At 37.2% G+C, this 20,101-nt stretch overlaps 6 protein-coding genes across 6 annotated transcripts; 1 reads left to right on the top strand and 5 right to left on the bottom strand.

The window, feature by feature from the left end:
• Positions 1–5,360: 5,360 nt before the first annotated feature.
• On the bottom strand, positions 5,361–7,383 carry GCK72_005541 (uncharacterized protein; the record flags this gene model as incomplete). The annotated part of the gene is made up of 7 exons (XM_053725232.1): positions 5,361–5,546; positions 5,594–5,804; positions 5,858–6,183; positions 6,229–6,362; positions 6,408–6,512; positions 6,639–7,126; positions 7,238–7,383. 7 exons carry the CDS (start codon positions 7,381–7,383, stop codon positions 5,361–5,363), a joined length of 1,596 nt encoding a protein of 531 aa, XP_053589426.1.
• Positions 7,384–7,499: 116 nt separating this feature from the next.
• On the bottom strand, positions 7,500–8,597 carry GCK72_005542 (uncharacterized protein; the record flags this gene model as incomplete). Its single annotated transcript, XM_003117117.1, has 6 exons — positions 7,500–7,625; positions 7,677–7,750; positions 7,807–7,976; positions 8,184–8,321; positions 8,390–8,479; positions 8,524–8,597. The coding sequence occupies 6 exons, from the start codon at positions 8,595–8,597 to the stop codon at positions 7,500–7,502; spliced, it is 672 nt and encodes a 223-aa protein (XP_003117165.1).
• Positions 8,598–9,005: 408 nt separating this feature from the next.
• Positions 9,006–11,436, bottom strand: GCK72_005543 (uncharacterized protein; the record flags this gene model as incomplete). Its single annotated transcript, XM_053725233.1, has 10 exons — positions 9,006–9,068; positions 9,119–9,229; positions 9,279–9,521; positions 9,567–9,740; positions 9,783–10,037; positions 10,426–10,572; positions 10,624–10,712; positions 10,757–10,970; positions 11,013–11,180; positions 11,224–11,436. The coding sequence occupies 10 exons, from the start codon at positions 11,434–11,436 to the stop codon at positions 9,006–9,008; spliced, it is 1,677 nt and encodes a 558-aa protein (XP_053589427.1).
• Positions 11,437–11,656: 220 nt separating this feature from the next.
• Positions 11,657–13,736, bottom strand: GCK72_005544 (uncharacterized protein; the record flags this gene model as incomplete). The annotated part of the gene is made up of 9 exons (XM_053725234.1): positions 11,657–11,716; positions 11,764–11,874; positions 11,917–12,159; positions 12,205–12,375; positions 12,454–12,708; positions 12,751–12,891; positions 12,938–13,026; positions 13,072–13,285; positions 13,530–13,736. 9 exons carry the CDS (start codon positions 13,734–13,736, stop codon positions 11,657–11,659), a joined length of 1,491 nt encoding a protein of 496 aa, XP_053589428.1.
• Positions 13,737–13,952: 216 nt separating this feature from the next.
• GCK72_005545 (uncharacterized protein) lies at positions 13,953–16,387 on the bottom strand (the record flags this gene model as incomplete). Its single annotated transcript, XM_053725235.1, has 8 exons — positions 13,953–14,048; positions 14,093–14,230; positions 14,275–14,363; positions 14,409–14,988; positions 15,054–15,866; positions 15,917–16,078; positions 16,129–16,217; positions 16,267–16,387. 8 exons carry the CDS (start codon positions 16,385–16,387, stop codon positions 13,953–13,955), a joined length of 2,088 nt encoding a protein of 695 aa, XP_053589429.1.
• A 559-nt stretch (positions 16,388–16,946) lies between these two features.
• GCK72_005546 (uncharacterized protein) lies at positions 16,947–18,219 on the top strand (the record flags this gene model as incomplete). The annotated part of the gene is made up of 5 exons (XM_053725236.1): positions 16,947–17,276; positions 17,320–17,449; positions 17,535–17,706; positions 17,750–17,874; positions 17,921–18,219. The coding sequence occupies 5 exons, from the start codon at positions 16,947–16,949 to the stop codon at positions 18,217–18,219; spliced, it is 1,056 nt and encodes a 351-aa protein (XP_053589430.1).
• Between the last annotated feature and the right edge of the window lie 1,882 nt (positions 18,220–20,101).

Below are 20,101 nucleotides of genomic sequence, written 5' to 3' on the forward strand. Positions count from 1 at the left end.
TTTATGGTGTCAAATCCGCAAAAATGTTGTTTTTCTATGTCCGGATGAATCGTTTTATATCTGCATGTCGAATAGCCACTTGACCATGCTTTTTTGTTCCATAAAAAGATACTTCACCTGCTATAAATATCGCTTTTTAATATTCCCGGGGTCGTTGCCACACCAGATACTTTTTCATATTCGCCGTAATGGGTTCCTTGCATTTTATCACCTGTAAATACATTTTCTATATTTACACATGATATTTTCCACAATATTCTATCTCCATATTTAGATTCTAATTAGAAACTGCCTATTAATGTGAAACTGCTCGGAATGAATGAAGGATTGAAGATTCAGAGTTCCTTGTACTGTTTGTTTCCTAACAACAAATCAATCGAACTTGAAAGATGTATGAATTAGAAGTTTTAACATTTCGACGAGTTCCAGCAAACTACAAATGTCTACAGTAATCTCTCCAAAGTTTCTTTCTAATTCGGGGTTGCTCAACTTGAAATATTTTAAATATAAACGAGATGTTTGATTTCAGAATCTTAATCCAATAGTTGCGTCAAACATCTCTTTTCATATTCTCATCGAGACGAATTCTGTAAAGTGTAGGTGTGTCCTATGGAAGATTGAATTGGGGGGAGCAAGTATGGGAATTGAGTCATAAAGAGATTTGCAGAGTAAATTTAATAAAGGGATTGACTGGAATAGGAAAAAAGTCTGAGGAAGGAATAGAATAATCGTATAGTCTCTGGAACTCTAGAAAGGAACTTGAGAAAAAATAAGCGTTTACAACTGGAAATACTCCGGAAAACAAGTTAGTGAGCGAACACTTCAAGTGGAAACATTTGGAGAAATGAACAGATTTCGATGCGTTTTTCTTGATTATACTGAATCCTTGAATATAATCCGAATGGAACAGATTTCAATAATTTTTTAAAATTTTAACTTTTTTCCTTTTTCTAACTGTTCTCAGACTGGTTGAATCAGAAAATACACTGTTTTGTTGGTTTCTGCGTACATGAGTGGGTGCAAAATGCTATGGATATTTTTATTTAAATCCAAATCTTCAGATTATGACTTCTTAAGGTTTTCGCATAAAACCTTTTGCGTGATTCAAAGTGATAATCTGGTACTGAAATGTTGACAACAAAACAGAAAAGGAGACTGGATAATGTTCCATACGGTAGGTTGGCTGAAACTGTTTCTGACTTTGGACGGGAAATACAATTTAAGGGGCTGAGACATTCTCATTCAAATGATCTTGTTCTGATCTTTGCATCATTTCATTGAATTATCTCATTGAATTCCTTATGAATGTCAGACATCCGAGAACCGAAATCTTCTTTTCTGACATTCAAATTAACCTTTTCCATTAGTGTCACTTCAAAACATTAATCATTTTACATCTTGAACTTCTTCTAGAGGGAAATTTAATGTGGTTCAATGAGTCTCTTCCGTCTACTATTTTTAACTTGTGATGCTCTGCAGGAAGCATTTTTTGCAAGAAAAAGAGATAAATTTAGTCTGGGGAAAAGAGCCGAAAGTGGCTTTCTTTTTGGAATTTCTATGTATAGAAACAGCGGACAAGAATATATTCAGACGAGGGGATGAATGAATGCAATAAGTTTTTCAGAATGTGGTGTTCCGAATTTTCGGAAAGAGCTCTCCTCTTGTAGTTTTCGAGAATCTGTTAAAAAAACAATATTTCCTGATAATCATATAACTACAATGATATTTTTTGTTTTTCAGTTACTGTGTAGTTCTAAAAATTCGAGAACATTCCGAAAACCAAAGTATATATTTTTTTTCAAAAATCAAAAATATTTTTCAAAGATTGAAATGTATTCGGTGGAAAACTAGAGAAAATATATGCTTTATGACTATACTCTACTAACAGAAATACCTCAATTCGTACCTTGTTCATTGGCAAAACGACGAATTTGTATTCTAATACATTTCAGTGAATACGCTCGTGCCAAATGGGAAAATTACATTCATTAATCTGCTTATGTCCTTATTACTGAATGTGGTTAAACTTACGAGAACTGATAAAAATACGGAAATCTGAAAAAGAGTGACGAGGTCTGTTGCGAAAGTGCTCTAACTCTGAGAAACTCTGTAACACAATGAAATATTTGAATAATTTATTCAGAAACAGATCTTTTTGACATCTCACTCAAAAATCCAATGAAATAGTCTGCAAAACCACCTATGACGAATTTTAATTTTCATTGTGACTTTCTGGAGAAAAAGAAGAATTATTCGAACTGGGTAAGAATAAGAAATGAGGAGAGCAAAAATAATAAACAATGAATAATGAATTCTGACAATGCGAGTTGTGAGTTCAGAGTACGCATTTTGTTTCTTTGAACATGAGGGGTTAACACATGGTTCAGGAGAGAAATAGGTGAAAAAGATCTGGCAATGTAGACGTATCTGGTTCTACTGAAATCACGGAAGTTCGTTATTAAAATCATCAGAAGTTGCCTATGTTGTTCTTCTGATTCTTCACGGATCATCGTTTCTTCTAGTTTCTGAAAGATGAAAACAATTCCACCTACTCATACACGTGTCAACACGACATTCAACTCTGAACATCGAATTCCAACAAAGTCATAAACAAGCCAAACACCGTCAAGCAGCCTAAAATCAACAACAAGTTCAAACTCGAGAATTCAGTCAACCATGTATAGTAATCTCTGAAATAGGAAAGACAATAAAAGAAGGGAACGAAGTAATAAATTAGTATAATGACATGGACGCCTTCTATGACATTTCACCGCTTCATTCTGTTTCCGGATGGATGACGTCATCTGTCAAAAGTAAAACGACAGGAAGGAAAATTGGAAACTTGTGTTCTCGTTACGCGTGTTTTCCTTTTTTTGGCCTGCAGAAATGACAAAACGAGGGGGTGTCGTTTCAGCTCAAAGGTCATAAAGACGTCAACGTGAATGGGTGAACCCTAGAAGGATAACATGAGAACAATGGGGATCATCTACAGTACCGGACAAAAAGATATCAAGTTTTGGTTTTTCGACCATAACTTTTTTCAAATTGGTCGGATTGACTTGAAACTTTGGGAAAACATTTATTGTAGAGTTATTGTTATATTTAGTTAACATTCTGGGTGAAAAATCATTTTTTACAAGTTTTTTGTAAAATTTTCGAAAATCGTGAAAAATCAAAAATTGGATATTTTTATTTCCATGACCGGTGTATCAAAAATAGAGCGTATATTTAGTGTTTATAATTGTTTTCTGATAGAAAAAGTCCTGATGTTTATTTTTTGACCACTGGACCCCTACTTTTGACTTGTTACCCATAACTCCCGGGCTGTCAAAGATTGGTAGTACTAATATATGGAGTTGTACACTTCAAACATCTGTAAAACTTGTATTTTTGCAGAAAACAATGTAGAAGTGTGCCATACTATTAAGAAAAATGTGAAAAACCTGAGTGTGACATTTTTATCTTGATAGAACCCCTCAACCAATTTTTAGAGACCTCCGATTATCAAATACTGCATATCTGATAACGATGTATGACCAGTTCCGGAGCGAAAATATACATTTATTCGGCATCTTTGGTTATTTGAACGTATGAAACCTGTTATTTGAACAATTGTGAATATTCTGAGCCTAGTTTCGGTACACAATTTTGTATTAATAATGTTGAATCACTCGCTGGAGTGTTACTCTCACTGGGTTGAAAGTATCAAAACTATGTGTTTTTGTTTTTACTGAAAATTCATAGTGTATTGATGGCATATTTGATCATTCACGTCAGAAAAGAACCTAGATGAGTTTTAAAATGCTAGAAGTGTCCTCTCGCACATTTTCTCAACTTTTCATGAGAGAGCCAAAAGATGCTGTCAAAATATGATCCCGACGAAGTTTCTTTTCAATGTAACAATACCTCAACAACTAATCATTCATCAAATTTTGGTTCAGAATATCCAAAATTGTTCAAATAACAAGTTCCATACGTTCAAATAACCAAAGATGCCGAATAAATGTATATTTTCGCTCCGGAACTGGTCATACATCGTTATCAGATATGCAGTATTTGATAATCGGAGGTCTCTAAAAATTGGTTGAGGGGTTCTATCAAGATAAAAATGTCACACTCAGGTTTTTCACATTTTTCTTAATAGTATGGCACACTTCTACATTGTTTTCTGCAAAAATACAAGTTTTACAGATGTTTGAAGTGTACAACTCCATATATTAGTACTACCAATCTTTGACAGCCCGGGAGTTATGGGTAACAAGTCAAAAGTAGGGGTCCAGTGGTCAAAAAATAAACATCAGGACTTTTTCTATCAGAAAACAATTATAAACACTAAATATACGCTCTATTTTTGATACACCGGTCATGGAAATAAAAATATCCAATTTTTGATTTTTCACGATTTTCGAAAATTTTACAAAAAACTTGTAAAAAATGATTTTTCACCCAGAATGTTAACTAAAATTAACAATAACTCTATAATAAATGTTTTCCCAAAGTTTCAAGTCAATCCGACCAATTTGAAAAAAGTTATGGTCGAAAAACCAAAACTTGATATCTTTTTGTCCGGTACTGTATTTGGGCGTAAATTCCCAGGTTCAGCTCGTACTCCTGCTGCTCTATGGATCCAGCAATTCAACTACAATAGATATCGTTTAAATTTTTTATTTTGAAGACAACTCTGAACAAAACACGGTCTCCCACACTACGAAACAGAACTGCAAGAAACGTGAAGCCGATTTTTTCACGTTTTAATTCATTTATTTTATTTTTTGCACTGAAAATCCAGTATTTTTAGGTTTTTAGACGGCAGAATGGATGAAAAAAGGTCCCATCCTACAGAATTGTAAAAAATAAAATTATCTATCTTATGAGCCAAAAAACGTGAATTTTGGTCAGAAATTGACTTTTTTGATACAGGAAAACTGATTTTCAGAAAAATGAGATTTTCAGCCATTTCATCCAATATTTCTTTTTTCTAAAAATTGTTACAGGTTCGGAGAATCCTCAAGTACATAATGTGCAATTTTTGTTCGAAACTGTTTTCTGCCAAAAAAGTTATACTCAATATTCTGAAAATCAGTTTTCCTGTATCAAAAAAGTCAATTTCTCACCAAAATTCACGTTTTTTAGCTCATAAGATAGAGAATGTTATTTTTTACAATTCTGTAGGATGGGACCTTTTTTCATCCATTCTGTCGTCTAAAAACCTAAAAATACTGGATTTTCAGTGCAAAAAATAAAATAAATGAATTAAAACGTGAAAAAATCGGCTTCACGTTTCTTGCAGTTCTGTTTCGTAGTGTGGGAGACAGTGCAAAAGGCAAAATAACAAAAAATTCTAATTCTAAAAAACAATATTACAAAACACTTCGTTTTTCATAAACAGGAATTTTGTCGTTCTGTTGTCGGTCATTATCATCTATGGTATCCATAATTTCCCAGGTGACGTGAACTTTCTGTTTCAGTTTCCACGCTTTCTCCCATTCGGCTGACTTTCCGATTCGTTTATGTTGAGAATTTCTCCATCCGTTCCGTCGCCAAACCTGAAATTTATTCATGTTTCGAAAATAAAGAATTTTACCGTGAATACCTCCAAATGAGCTTCAAAACTTTTTATGAGCTTCTCCGAATCTGCGCGAATGATGATCGCGTCTTCATTTCGATCGATTGCTTCCTCGAGAATTCGTATGAGAACTGCTGGAGTACCACAGCAACTGACACCATCTTTCTTTTCGTCATCCTCCCACACATACCCAGCATTCAAATCGGTTCCAGTTTTGAAGAGGCGAACAACGGGAATACTGTAAAATGAAACATATTTTTAACTAACTAGTAAACCCTAGTTCCGACTCACCCGTCTTGTCTATACTCTTTCTCTCTAACCAAGTCATCAATCTGCAATTCATATTCTGAAGTATCCTTCCCAATCAATGCGTATGATAACCCTTGATTACATTTTTTCTCTAATTCTTTTCCAAGTTCTGATTCAGAATCTTCTTCTTCGTATCGGAAATGAACTTGTTTCAGTCTTGAACATAAATCACAAATTCTCTCATAGAAAACTCGTCCGGTAAATGGGACGTGGTCTTCAGAAGTTCGAACCCATCGTCGTCGCCATCCAGACATAAAATGTGCGGATGAAGTGATAACTGTCACATTTTCAAGTTCAGCGTCTACTGCCTGTAACATATCAATAGCTCATTGAAAAATTATTCAGAAAGTCACTTCTTTCAGAGCTTCCTCAATGGCTGCAAGTTCTGCTCTGAACGGAGTTACTGGGAACGGCGCATATCGAAACGATTTTCCTCGAGCAGTACTTCCATCCGGCCAATGCGTACAGAAGCCGGCAGAGACGAATCCTAAATTTTACGAAGCATGACGCATTGAAGTAGATGAAAAAATACCTTCGTTATTTCTACACCTCTTAGCAACATACACTTTTTGCCAATTTTGAGATTCTTCTTTTGCCAAATTTCCAGTTTTATCTAACGTCGTTCCCACTTTGACTTCTATAAACGAAATGTATAGATATTTTAGTATACTGTTTTATGTATTGAGGTGGTATTGTAGTAATTACTAACCAATTTTGGCAACGGAATCCATTGGATTGTCAGTTCTACAGTACTTGTTTTTACCTTCTTTTTCCTTATCTACTTGTATCTCTGTTTTTTCTTTTATCTTCTTGTTAGCAGTTTCCAAAATAGCAGAAGTCACTCGGTTAATCGGTTCCTCCGGTGTATTTGTCGCTCTGTGCTTGATTTTTAAATGTAATCCTTGAACAGCTACAAAGAGTTCATGAAGAATTTCAGCGTTTTTCAGCTTCATAGCATGATTCCTAGAGTAAAAGTCTCGTTTAGCCCATACTGAAAGATCTCGAAGCAATGTTTCACATGAAGTTAAATCCGAATAAATCAACAAGGATGGCGTTGGATCCTCTTCTCGGGCAACGTTGATTGCTTCCAAAATAGCTGTTAGCATGGCTGCAATATTGGACGAGCCGTCAGGAAGTGTTCGAATACCATTACGCGGATCGTCTTTTCCCCAATAAATTCCATATTTGGCGACACGTTTTCCGTTCGGATCGGTGAATGAGTATCCTGTTGTTTCAACGCGAACAAACTTCCTGCAATCGGATATAGTTAAAAATTTCGTCCAGTTAGTCTTGATAGAGACGGGATTGAAAAGTAACATTTTAGAAAGACTGCCAGTTCTTAAATGCTGTTCATAAACCCACCCTAAATTTTCTTCTGTCTGATCTGAACTTGTTGTGAATCGTCGTATACTTTCATTCGAATATGTGAAAGCAGCCGACACTTGGAAAAACGTTCTTGTCGACGTTGAAGGTACTTGTGGAAGTAGAATTCGTCGCAAATAGAACATCTACTTTTGTGAAAAGTTATGAGAAGTTTAAAAACGAAATGGAAATAGCAACCAGTCGGAAAATGTACTGTTTCGTCGTAGTAAAGTAGAAAAATGATAAAATCAACATTTATTTTTCAGTTATAACTTTTTAATTTGTTAATACTATCCCGATACTCATTGAAGAAATCATTTTCAGTCATCACCTTTTGAGCCATACGCCTGATCGGCTTGTCGGGTTCCGTAATACTATCGAGTTTCGCCTAAAAACGAAGAATTATAGCATGATATTTTCCGTAATGAATGAAGATTACTTTCAGCTGGTTTTCCCGAGACTTCGTGTCAGTTGCGTTCACCACTCGAGTGATGAGATGAAAGCTGGCCGATTCTGCAATAAATTATTGAAAATCAAACGCCCACTATGAAGTAAAAGATCATCAGTACCTTTGCTTGCAGTGTATTTTTTGTTCGCAACTTTCACAACAACCTCGTTGCAGCTTTTCATCCGAATCTTTGTTTCATTCCACCGAATTGCTTGAATTATCCCATACAACACAGCTTTGACTTCCACGGTGTATAGCGTTTCGCCGGGAGAAAGAAGAATATCAACATCTCTGCAATATGAACTTCTTAAATTGATTGTTTTTCCCTAGTTTAGAAATAAATATCGGAAAAGCGAGCTACGAGTGCAATTTAAAATTGAGAAAAGAAAGGATTACGCAAGCACGCTCTATTGCACAAATAAGAAGATAATTCTTCTAATTATATTAATTGTAGAATTAGAAAATATAGTTTCAAAGAGAGTTGAGTCTAAGCTAAACCTTTCAGAAAAATTTGCCCATCTCAGTTTCACAATAGATTGTTCCACTTCTTCTTCGTCGTTGAACCGCTGTCCTTTTTTACCTACTTTATTCCAATTGACCGGTGGCTTCTTTCCGCTTACTTCTAGCACAGGCGATCTGTTAAAGGAAGTTTTATAATTAATTTCATAGCACAGCATATATATCTAGTTAGAAAGTATGCTTACTTTGCCCAGCTTCTTGTTCTCATTACATTTTCGGCTGTTTTGCTCAGAGGTTGTTCGGTCCTTCTCCTCAACTCCAGAATGGCGTGCAATCTGAATAAGTTATTCTTTTACAACAATTGAAAAAGGAACGCTACTCTTCTTCTGTGAATAAATTGGATGCTGCAGATGAGCGGAATCGAAAACTTTGCATCATAAAGCGAAGACTCATTTCTGAAAAATTTGACGATAGAGGAAACATGAGGTATAAAAACGCTCTCACCTCGAACCCCAACGAATCGTCTGTGCGAGGTATTGATTTCGCAATAGTGAAGGTAACAACAATTTTCAAAATAAAATTTTTGGGTAACAAGATAATTTATTAAAAAAGAAAAGTAAAACTAAACGTGCAATTCAAAGAAAAATAGAAAAATCTTTGACAGAAAATAATAATATATGTCAATCTCGTGTTGACAAGAGAATAGAATAGTACAGATCATTCATATTACAAAACTTGCAATGGGGAAGGAGCATTTTCTACTGATTAAAAAAATGGCTCGGGAAAGATATAAGAATGACTGCACTCACATGTGATAACGAAAAAAACTAATTTCTGTCGGGAAACGATGGAGTGAAACATCTATGATAGGTCCTTATGCTGACGATAGAAGTTCGATGCGTCGTGAACTTGATATTCGATGTACTGTAAAAATACGAATTTAACTAAAATCTGCATGTATCGAATATAAGTACCTCGAATCTTGTTGAGAGGTATTGAATCTCTGCAGCTATTTCATTCTCGATTTCCTCATGCTTTTCGAGATCAGTCTTCACAATGAGTCTTGTGATGTGATGCTTCAGAGCCTTAAAAAAGTGTTAACAGTCTTGCTTTCCATCTCCTAAAGCTGCTCACCGTCTCTAAAGCTACTCGTACAGCTGTTAATTTCGTTCTTTTCAGACAATGCTCTACTGGGATAATTTCTACGAAATTCTTCTCATCTCTATGTTCCCAATAAATTCCGTATTTCGCGGTTGGCTCATTGTTTCCTGGAATCAGCATTCCAAAGGTTTGAACTTGTGTGCAACCTTCTACTAATTCGGCCTGTTCTCTTGCCCCCTTTATGAACGCTTCGTGTCCGCTTCGTGCTTCTACAGTCTGAAAAAGAACAATTTATGAAACATTTTCAGAATTAACAATTACAATCATTTTTAGAAGCCCATCGAGAATCTTAGAGTTTTTAACACATGTCTCATGATTGATAGTCAGTGGCGGCCAATTATCAGCTTTGAATATTTGTCTCCATGTTGTCAAGTACGGCAGAAGTGTATCAGAATCGGTGTAAACAGTCAGATGCATACAACCTTTTTCTATGGCCTAGAAAAAATGGAAAAATGCAGTCTCGTGTTAGATACGTACCTGTCGGACAGCTATGACTAGAGCTGCAATTTCCAAACACAATTGACTGTGATATCCGCCAAACCACCCGAAAGAGTTCTTCTCGTCTCCCTCACCCCAAAATATTCCATAACGACCAATTCGATCTGACGAAGTTTCGATTCCACAAATGCTGACATGTGCTGTCTGGTATCTTGCAATAATCGACAGCTGCTCTGCTTCTGCCAGTCCTCTCACTCCTCGAACATTTCTTTCAACGTACACACATTCTAGTTTCTGTAAACCAGATTCATTGATAGAAAATTGTTCGAACAGCTAACAAGTTCAATAGAATATAATGCATTTTTAAATGGCTTTAACTTATTTTCTTGATAACATACGAACTGCAAAGGTACACTTTATTTTTGAACTCTCAGCCGAAAACCTTGTCGATATAAACGAACTGAAACGTGGGTGTTTGCGGACTAGAAACATTGATTAAAATTTTTCGCCCGCTCACAAAATAGTGAAGGGAACATACCATTACTTAACAATAGCTGGTTGAGCTCTAGTTTCGGGTTAAAGTTTCAAGTCCGCCAACACCAGGCATCACGTTTTTATCTCGACAATAATAGTTTAGAAATTCGGCTGAAAATAGTAGTAAAAAGTTTTCTTTCAAACTAACCTTGAATCGACTTCTCAGTTGATTAAGTTCTTGGTAAAGTCGAGAGCATTGAGTTTTTAATTTATTGGCTTGTCTTTCTTTGAGATAGCAGCGAATTGTATCAGAGCGAGTGCGAATTATTATTTCGTCGTGATTAGAAGTGTGTGCCTGAAGACAATATTCGAGTCTTTTTTGTTAATTTAGAATAAATAATTATACCGTTAGAAGTGCAAAGTAGAGTGCTGTGAAGTACGCCTGATTAGTGTTAGCTCGACCTCCACAAATTCCGCTACGGTTCCTCGGGTCATCTAAATCAAACCATTTTTCTGAACAACGACACAGATAAACAAACTATAGTCCCAGAAAACTCCGTATCCAGCAATAGGATTTTTATGACGATCGTTGCATTTTCCATGAACATCGACAATTCTGACTCCGTTTTCATAGTGTTTGTCGTTTAGTGGTTCGGCAGCGGTTGAATGCAATCCTGCCACACGTTTTGCAGAAATATCTGCTGTTTTGAAGAGAGAGAAGAAGTCAGAATGTTTTCTCTCTATATTCACCTTCTGAAATGAAAACCTTTTTGAAAATAACTTATATGGGATTACGAGTTGTGGCATTAATGCTCTGATATCCTCTAGAATGTCAACGTTGAGTGAGCCGTTTAGCTGAACATTGTTACACAAATTCCGAGTATGGTCCAACATTCTCATCTCCTTTTGTAATTTTTCGGACTGATGTCGGATACAGATTGCAGAAATGTCATTCGCGAGAGCCTAAATAAAAACAAGTTTTTGAATCGATACGAGTTAGAAGAACCGTTTCAAGGACAGTCAAAACTGCGGTGAGATATGCTCTTATTGTGGTCTTCGCTCCGAGAGATGGTCCTCCTTTGCAGAAAGAGTAATTTGGACCCCAGTCAATACCGAAACCGGCTCGAGCATCATGGAAGTCTTCGTGTGAACATACTCCAGAAATGTAAACGATCGGAGCATTATCTTCATTTTTGTATTCTTGAGGAACGTTCACCATTTTTCTGAAAAATTGGAGAAGTTGAAACTCAACAAATTATGAAAAATACAGCATCGATCATTTAACAGATATGATTATGAAACGCAAAAACAATTGATGCAACACATTATTATTTAGACGAAGTGCATTAATTGGAATGCACAAATACATGAAAGAGATGGAATAAAGTTATATAAAACAAAGCAATGTCTTCAAGTGCGTAAATAAAACAATTTCTATGTTACATGGTTTCTAGTAAGCGAGTGAATTCATCTGATGCATGTGTTTTGTAGTGCACCTTCTGAAAAAAAAACACATCCTTAAGTAATGGAATTCTGGAAAGTGTACCTCTAACTGGGACTCCAAAACCTTTAATTTCTTTTTGAATTTCTGATCCACTCCTTCAGCCTCAATCAAGTCCGTTTCGATCATTAGTTTCGATATATTGTGAAGAATTGCCTAAAATTAATTTTTTCCGTGAAATTGTTTTCTTTTACTCACGAGCTCTAACGCTCTTATGATTCCAGTCTGTTTTGCTTTGATCGGGCAGAGTGTTCCATCAACAAAACCGTATTCATCTTTTGAAGGATCAGCAGTCCAAATGACTGCATATCTTGCAACTGATTCGTTGTTTCCTGTTTGAATCGAGCCGAACGTACGAACAGTAATGAACCCAGGAATAGATAAGGCAAGCTTTCTTGCTTCTTCCACACAACTTCTAGGTCCTTCTCCAACATGTATGGTCTAAAATAGTTATTGATTAACTTATGAACTTAGAAGCAAACTAACAATTTTATCCAGGGCAAGGTTGAGGTTATTGCAAGTCTTCTTACACTCTATAGATCGCCCTGTGGCTGGGAACCAATCGTTTTCTTTCCAGTTTCGCCAGTTTTTAAGAAATTCTTTAAAATGTTCAGAGTGAGTGTATATTGTTAAATGATGGTAGTTCTCTTTCAATCCCTGAAAAATATTACTACGCGATGCCGATGAAATAGACATTTTAAATATTGTTTGAACAACGAATTTTTGTCAACTTACAAACTTAATACCAATCTCCAGAGCAGTCAATTCTGCACATAATTGTCCGTGTTTTCCATCTATCCAGCCTCTTCCATTTCGTTGATCGCCATGTTTCCAAAAAATGCCATATCGTGCGATTCCATCGTTTGATGTTTCGGCTCCAAAAATACTTATGTGTGCACTACGATTTCCAGACCGACAGTTCGCTAATGCTTCAGCTTCTTGATGGCCTTTTATTGAATTGTTTCTTGGGAGACGCACGTGAAAGACGTTCTGTAAATCCGGATTCAATCGATCAAAGAATTCAAATCTTACTTTAAAACATGTCAAAGCCGTTTTAACTTCGCTTATGATGTCTTTATTTTTCGTCATAGGAACACGACAATCTTTAATACAGCGGTCAACGTCTGTCGAACAACTTCGGATGATTATTTCATCGTAACTTGCAGAAAGAGCCTGAAATTATTTCATCTTCAGCAACATCAAAAAGTTGTATTCAGACCGTTTTCAGCGCTCGATACAAAGCAGTGAAAATTGCTCGATATGAAGATTGAAGACCAACAACGCCTCCACACTCGTTTCTAACATCTCCTAAAACTATAGTAACACAAGGAAATCATATACACCGAAATTCACCATCTCCCCAGTAAACACCATATCCCGCTAACGCATTCGATTGACCATCATTGCAGGATCCATAGATGTCAACGATTCGATAACCGTCATTGTGGTGTTCATCAAATAGAGGTTCGACAGAAGTAGAATGCATTCCGGCAACTCGTCTCGAGCAAATAGCCGCGTTTTTGAATATCGGTATTTGGCTTTCATCTGCTTTTTCTATAATGATTGGCTGAAAAAAAAACATACAGTTTTGCAAATAAATTTGTAAATACAATGAGTGCGAGAAGTTGTTTGATTTTCCGGAGCAGGTCTTCATTCCTTTGTTCACATGTTACCGAAGAACTACCCAAACTGTTTAGTGCATCTTCTAATTGTGCTGATCGATGTCTGATGATTGTTGCCGACAACTGATGGTCTAAGGCCTTGTAAATTTTCTCTAGTTTCAAAGAAAAATATCATGTCTTTTTACTAACCGTTTCGAGTACTGTCAACACTGCTGTTAGTTCTGCTCTCAATTCTGTTTTGTCTCCAATTGCAGTTCCACCTTTACTGAATGCCATTTTTGGTCCCCAATCTATTCCAAATCCCGCTCGAGCATGCTGTTGTCCTTCGTGGGCAGAAGTTCCAAAAATGTAAACGATTGGAGTGCCTTCATCATTTTCCCAACGTGGATCTAACATCCTATTAACGAAAACATTCCAAAAAATTACATTGAAATGAAGAAATATAGCATTAGTTGAAAAACTAATTCAACCATTAAACAAATGAATGCAAATAAACCTTTTATTACTACAACACAAATACATCTATCTATTTTTGTTATATAATAGAACGAACAGAAAACAAATATTATTTCAAAAACAAAATACAGGAGCTAAAGCAACTGAGTGATATGGTTAAATTACGAAACTATTTATGATTGCTTCAGCTAATTTATCAGTGAGAATGTTGCATTTTATATCATCCCCAGTCGACATTTCAAATGTTACATTCTGCAAACGATTACACATAACTTTGAACTGCCAATTATTCTCACCTTCATTTTTGTGGTGAGACTTTCAATATCTTCTATGAGATCCTTGTTTCCTATTGGGGAGTTCAAATGATGCAAAGTGTCGAAAACCATGTGATCATTCGTTCTGACGATCAGAGAGAAAAATTCAGACTTTAGGGCCTGAAAGGAAATTATGGTAAACAAAGCACTATAAACACAACGACCTGATCTATAGCAACTTTAACGGCCATTAATTTTGCCCGTATGTTGTTAACATTGCCAGTCACGGGTCCCTGTATACTCCCCGATGCACCTAAACATATTCTGATTGCAAATTAAGTGTAATTAATGTTACTACCTAGCGACCAGAAAACCGAATAAATGCCGATTGCGTTTTGATGTCCTCTTCCACGGCAGGATCCTCCAATATAAACGGTTGGAATTTTTGAACGACATTCGGGGTCGGCTGGTCCTTGTTGACCGATAGAAGTGTTCATATCAGATAATTTTTCCTCAACATATTCATTGCTATCGGAATGTTGTAACAATCGATGTTCTTCTACTCGCTTATGAGCTAACGATATCTTCTCTTCTACCGGCGGTAATACATTTGAAACGAATTTTCCCATGAGTTCATCATTGATTGGTGGTTGTAATGGCACAAGTGTAGAAGTATTCAGTTCTGTTTCAGACTCGATGCGAAGTTTTGCGAGTTCAGCATAAGACATGGCACTCTTCCGTTCAGGAAGCTCTGGATTTAAAAATCCAATTGTCACTTTACGCAACTTTTTCACTGCTGCTTGACATTCAGCCATCACAGCTCTGCATTCTTGAACAGCTCCTTCTCCGTCGCTTTTATCTTTATTCTGCTCGAACCACCATTGGAACTTTTTGAATCTCGTTTTGAGGTGAACTCGGGATATACCTTGGGCTTGTGCCTGAACGATAAATGTTGATCATTCTGTTTTGAAAAAAAACTTGCCGTTTTTAAGACATCCCTCACTGCGTGCAGCTCGGCACCTATTTCCGAAGACTTTCCGTCTATGAGTTCAAACTTGTTGCGGCTGTCTTCATGACCCCAGTATACAGCATAACTCGATTTTGTGTTTCCATCATCAGCACACATTCCAATCACAGCAACAGTGTAAACTTTTTTAGTGGATATAGGTGCATTCACTAATTCAGCACGGTTATCTGGTTCTGCAACTTCATTTGAATCCACTACGAGAGGAACTGTGCCATCAGCGGTCTCATTCAATTCTTGTGATTTCTCTAGCATTTTTACTCCTTCGTTCAGAATCTCTGCTGCTTTATCCAATACAAAAGATTCCTCCTTTGCCGTATAATGTTTCACCGTCATCTTTTCTATGTTTAGGCAAAGTTGTCTGCACTTGACAACAATATCTGAATTCGATTTTCCACAAAAATCCGGTTGATCTGTACTTCTTATTGTGGCTAATAATTTTGCAACATCTTGTGAACGAGTTATAATCATGACTCCGAAAAGACCTTTATCGATAGCTGTCGTTAATGCAACACGCAAAGCAAGCAGGGTGGCTCGTAGTTCTGTTTGTTTGCCTTCCACTAAGCCGAACGTATTTCCTCCGTTGTCTTCTTTCCAATAAACCGCAAATGATGCAACTGTATTACCCTGTTCTTCTTGTTTGCATGCTCCCAAGATGGCAACTGTAGGAATATCGAAACCCATCGGTATTGGAGATCCGAGTGTCTCGCCACGAGTAGCCAATTGAAGAGCTAAACGATACCCGTTTGCTCGAATATCTGGGAAAGCCGGTACACTGATCAAGTAGTATTTCTGAAATTTAGTATTGAAACTGATAACAATGAAAGACACTCAAAGCTCACCAAATCAAAAGCCATCGACAACAACCTCTGAAGTTCTGATAGAAGATCAGAGTTCAGGGAGGACGTATAGTCTGAATCTTTTGCTTCCAAAACTTCGAGTTCCGTGTAAATTCTTGTTGATGTTGATGCGATTAACACTTTCGACGCGTCGAGTCTGATTGCCTAAACTTTTCCAGAATTGCAATCCTATATTTTCATTCAATAAATCCTACCGTTTCGAGTGCCATTTTGAGTGATGTTAATTCAGCACGAAGCTCAGTTTGAGGTCCTTTCACTCTTCCGAAAGTGTTTCTCGAGTCGTCTGAAATTGTTTAGTTTCATCGATGTCGAGATAAATTTATTGTTTTTACTTTCTCCCCAACAGACTCCGTATGTTGCTTTAGCCTTTGTTGTTCGAGGACGCTCGCAAACACCAGCAATGTAGACGACCGGACAATTCTCTGGTTCACTCCAAAAAATGTTCCGGACCATTTTAAGCTGGAAATGAACATTTTATTAGCTAAGCGAACATTTTATTAATTAAATAAATTTATTAATCACTGTTTATTAATTAAAATCAATCTTCAAACGCTTTGCACAAAATCAATGTTCACGCAAAAGCAAAAGAGTGCCATTTGTTTCGAAACCTCTTGTCCCTTCAAAGTTTAGGGGGCGTCTCGCCACGACATGGGTTACGGTCGTTTCATACAGAAACTTTACCACATTCTTCGTCGTCGCAGAAGCATAATAATGCACCTATTCACGAAGAAAAAGTGCGAATTAAAATGCCACATTTTGCATTTTAATTCAATTCACGAATGTCGATTAATGTGCATGAAAAACACTTTAATTCGAATTAATCTGCATTAATCTGCTAATTAAAACGCACATCGTGGCGAGATATCTTCCCGAAAAAGGCGTGCGCCTTTAATGATTGTGTGGATTTACGGGCCACCAAATATTTTTTATGCTTGTTTTTTTTCCGTTTTAAATGCATTTATGTTAAATTTAGTGAGAAATATGTGTTTCTAAATTAAGTTTTCCAGGAAAAATGAGTTTTAGCGACGAAGAAGACGATTTGTATTGGACCGACAAGTATCGAACACTGGTTGGTCAGGATGAGCCAGCAAATAGAAAGGGAACGATGGAGGAGTCACCGGAAAGAAAGAAAGTGATGGAGAAGTCACTGAAAAGAAAGGACGTGATGGAAAAGTCACTGAAAAGACAGAAAGTGATGGAGGAATCACCGGAAAGACAGGAATCGGAAGAGTGGTCGCCGAAAAGAAAGGAACGGACAGGAGGGTCGCAGGATAAAAAGGAACCGACAGAACGAAGAAGAGGGCGCAAAGAGAAAGCAAAACGAGAGGATTCTTATGAAAAAGTAAGGTTTATTTTTTTTTTCTGCAAATTTATAATGATTTCAGTACGAATACGACGATGTCGTCAAGTTCATTTCGCTGATTGAGGAAAGCGAGTTTCTTTGGAATCCATTAAAAACTGATTTCCATCGTAGAAGTGTAAAATCGGAAAAGTTTGCCGAAATCGAGGAAAAATGTAAAAGTTTTATGCCACACACCAAACGGACGATAGGTGAAGATTATCGAATAGAGTAAATCAACGTAATGGATAATTTTTTTAGGCAGATGCGCAGAAGAGCGCTGGCAGGAGATCTCCACAGACTACGCTCAGCACCAAAAACGGATCCAAAAAGCGTTGTCCGGAAGTGGCACCTCCGACGTCAGAAGTGATTTCCGTTACGCTGAACACCTATCTTTTTTGTGTATCGCAGCTGCTGCCAGGGAACCGAAAAAGTGAGGTGTTAGAAGTAGATGTAACAAACGGTTCAAGTTTCAGTGCGTTTTGTGTTGGTGCGGGTGATGACGATGAGGAATCAATGTTGATGGCCACTCCCAAAAGAGCGAGAGAAGTGATAAGCGGACCGAGAACTCCAAAAGTTCCAAAGCTTTCAAGGAAGCCCGGTAAGTGCTTACACTTAAATGTGTTATTATAAGTTGCTGTTTTCAGACTCGTTCGAAGAAGTAATGAGGGAGGAAATGGATAAAACACGCCAAACCATGTTAAAAATGTTCGAAAGTCCCACGACTGGTGCTTCTATGTGTTCGAATGATCGTGTCTGTGAAGTCTACGCAAACGTGGCATCCGGAAAGTCGCGGTGGGAAATGTTAGAGATGGAAGGAAAAGTCATCGCCTATATCAGCAGCTTCCGAAACAGAGGCGGCTCCGAGCCACCTCTTTCAGTCGATCAACGTGATCAGGAGAACACGTACTTTGCATTGGGAGAGCCGTCGTATCGACCATTCTAATTTTTTATATTTTTGTCTTCATTTTTGATAAGTTTACTTTTGTCTAGAGCTGTTTTGCTTTTATTGTTGTGTTTCTTTTTGCCTCAACTGTTAACAATAGGTTTTATTACTTCTCATAGTTCTCAATTTTTCAAAAGGTAACGTTTCAGAGCTTCACGCATTTCTTCTGCTGTTTTGTATGGATCTGAGAGCACTGGAACCATGTCATCGACGTCCTGATAAGTTGGAACTTCCCCAATCTGAATGTTATGTACAACACACAATGCGGCAATGAGAGTGCGTCCATTAGCTGGGGATAACTTGATTTTCCTGTCGACGACTTGAAATTTCGAAGTCATTGAGCCAAATACATTCTCCACTCGAACCCGAACAGCGCTAATCCTCCTGTTGAAAGCCATGTTCTCAACTGTCAAGCGCGCTTGTCTATAAGGTTGCATACAAGTCTTTCTTAGTTTGAAGCCGTTATCAGCAAGCAAAAATGGCGGCATCACTGTTTCCTCGTCATCGAGAAGTCGATATCCAGCGTTTCCGACGGCTTTCTCCAGTAGCATGGGCAGCTTTCCGTGCAAATACAGTTGTGCATCGTTCGACACACCCAATTCAGACACTTGCAAATACCTAATTCTCAAATCTGCATCGCACACAATAAGGGAATTGTACGAGAAAAACCCCTTATAATTTGCATTTACAGATCCGGAATTGGGGGGGTGCTCTGTAGCCCAATGCTTCCCGTCGACACATCCGAAACAGGGAACATTTCTCGAGCGACCATACTTGTCCGTCTTAGAAAGAAAACCTTGTTCAGCGTCCCGAATGTCACGGTAACTAGTCGGAAAACGGATAAATTCGGATGCTTTCCCAGCTATATCATAGATTGTCTCAAGTACGATTCTGGAAACTGTCGGCTGCGAAATTCCGATATCTTTCGCAAGATATGACTCCGAACGTCCTAAAACATTTTCTACTGGGAAATCCCTGGTCACAGTCAAGTACCTTCACGGATGTATTTCATGAAAACCATCAGACGAGCATCTGGAGGAATGCGCATCGCGCGATCTCGTGAGCGGCACATTGACAAAATTTGGGTAAAATTTTCCTCATTTAACCCAAAGTATTTCTGAAATTTTATGGGAATAACACTATAGCCTCTCGATTAATTCTCACTTCGGTTTCGTGCGATCTCTGTGCTGCTTTTACGATGTTTAGAAAGTGCTCGAATTTTTCTTTAGCAATAACATCAACACCGTCTGATGGTAAATCATATTGTCTTCTGATGTGAAGCAATGTCGCGCATGTTCGTGTGACAGTTTCAAGAGCCTGCATTATTAATATTTAACTTTATGTTACATTCACCTCAATTTTTCTTCTCTCACCACCGCGGCCGCCAACTTTCTTTTTCTCTCATTGCTTTTTTCCATTTTAATACCCAGCAATTCCAACACCGTTATTTTAAACATATTTTATGTACAATTATATAAAACAATTCACTTTTTCCTGCTCACTCATTTGGAAAACAAGCATAAAAAATATTTGGTGGCCCGTAAATCCACACAATCATTAAAGGCGCACGCCTTTTTCGGGAAGATATCTCGCCACGATGTGCGTTTTAATTAGCAGATTAATGCAGATTAATTCGAATTAAAGTGTTTTTTATGCACATTAATCGACATTCGTGAATTGAATTAAAATGCAAAATGTGGCATTTTAATTCGCACTTTTTCTTCGTGAATAGGTGCATAATGGGGCTATTCACATCCGGAAGAAATATTTTGTGGTGTCAGAAACTCATCAAAGTTTAACGGAAAACAAAAATTATTTGGGTTCTATTTGCTGATCTAGAAGTTACTAAGCACGCTGCTTGTAATCAGAAACAAGAAAAAAC

Source organism: Caenorhabditis remanei, chromosome II (genome assembly GCF_010183535.1).
Source record: "Caenorhabditis remanei strain PX506 chromosome II, whole genome shotgun sequence".
Lineage (NCBI taxonomy): Eukaryota > Metazoa > Nematoda > Chromadorea > Rhabditida > Rhabditidae > Caenorhabditis > Caenorhabditis remanei.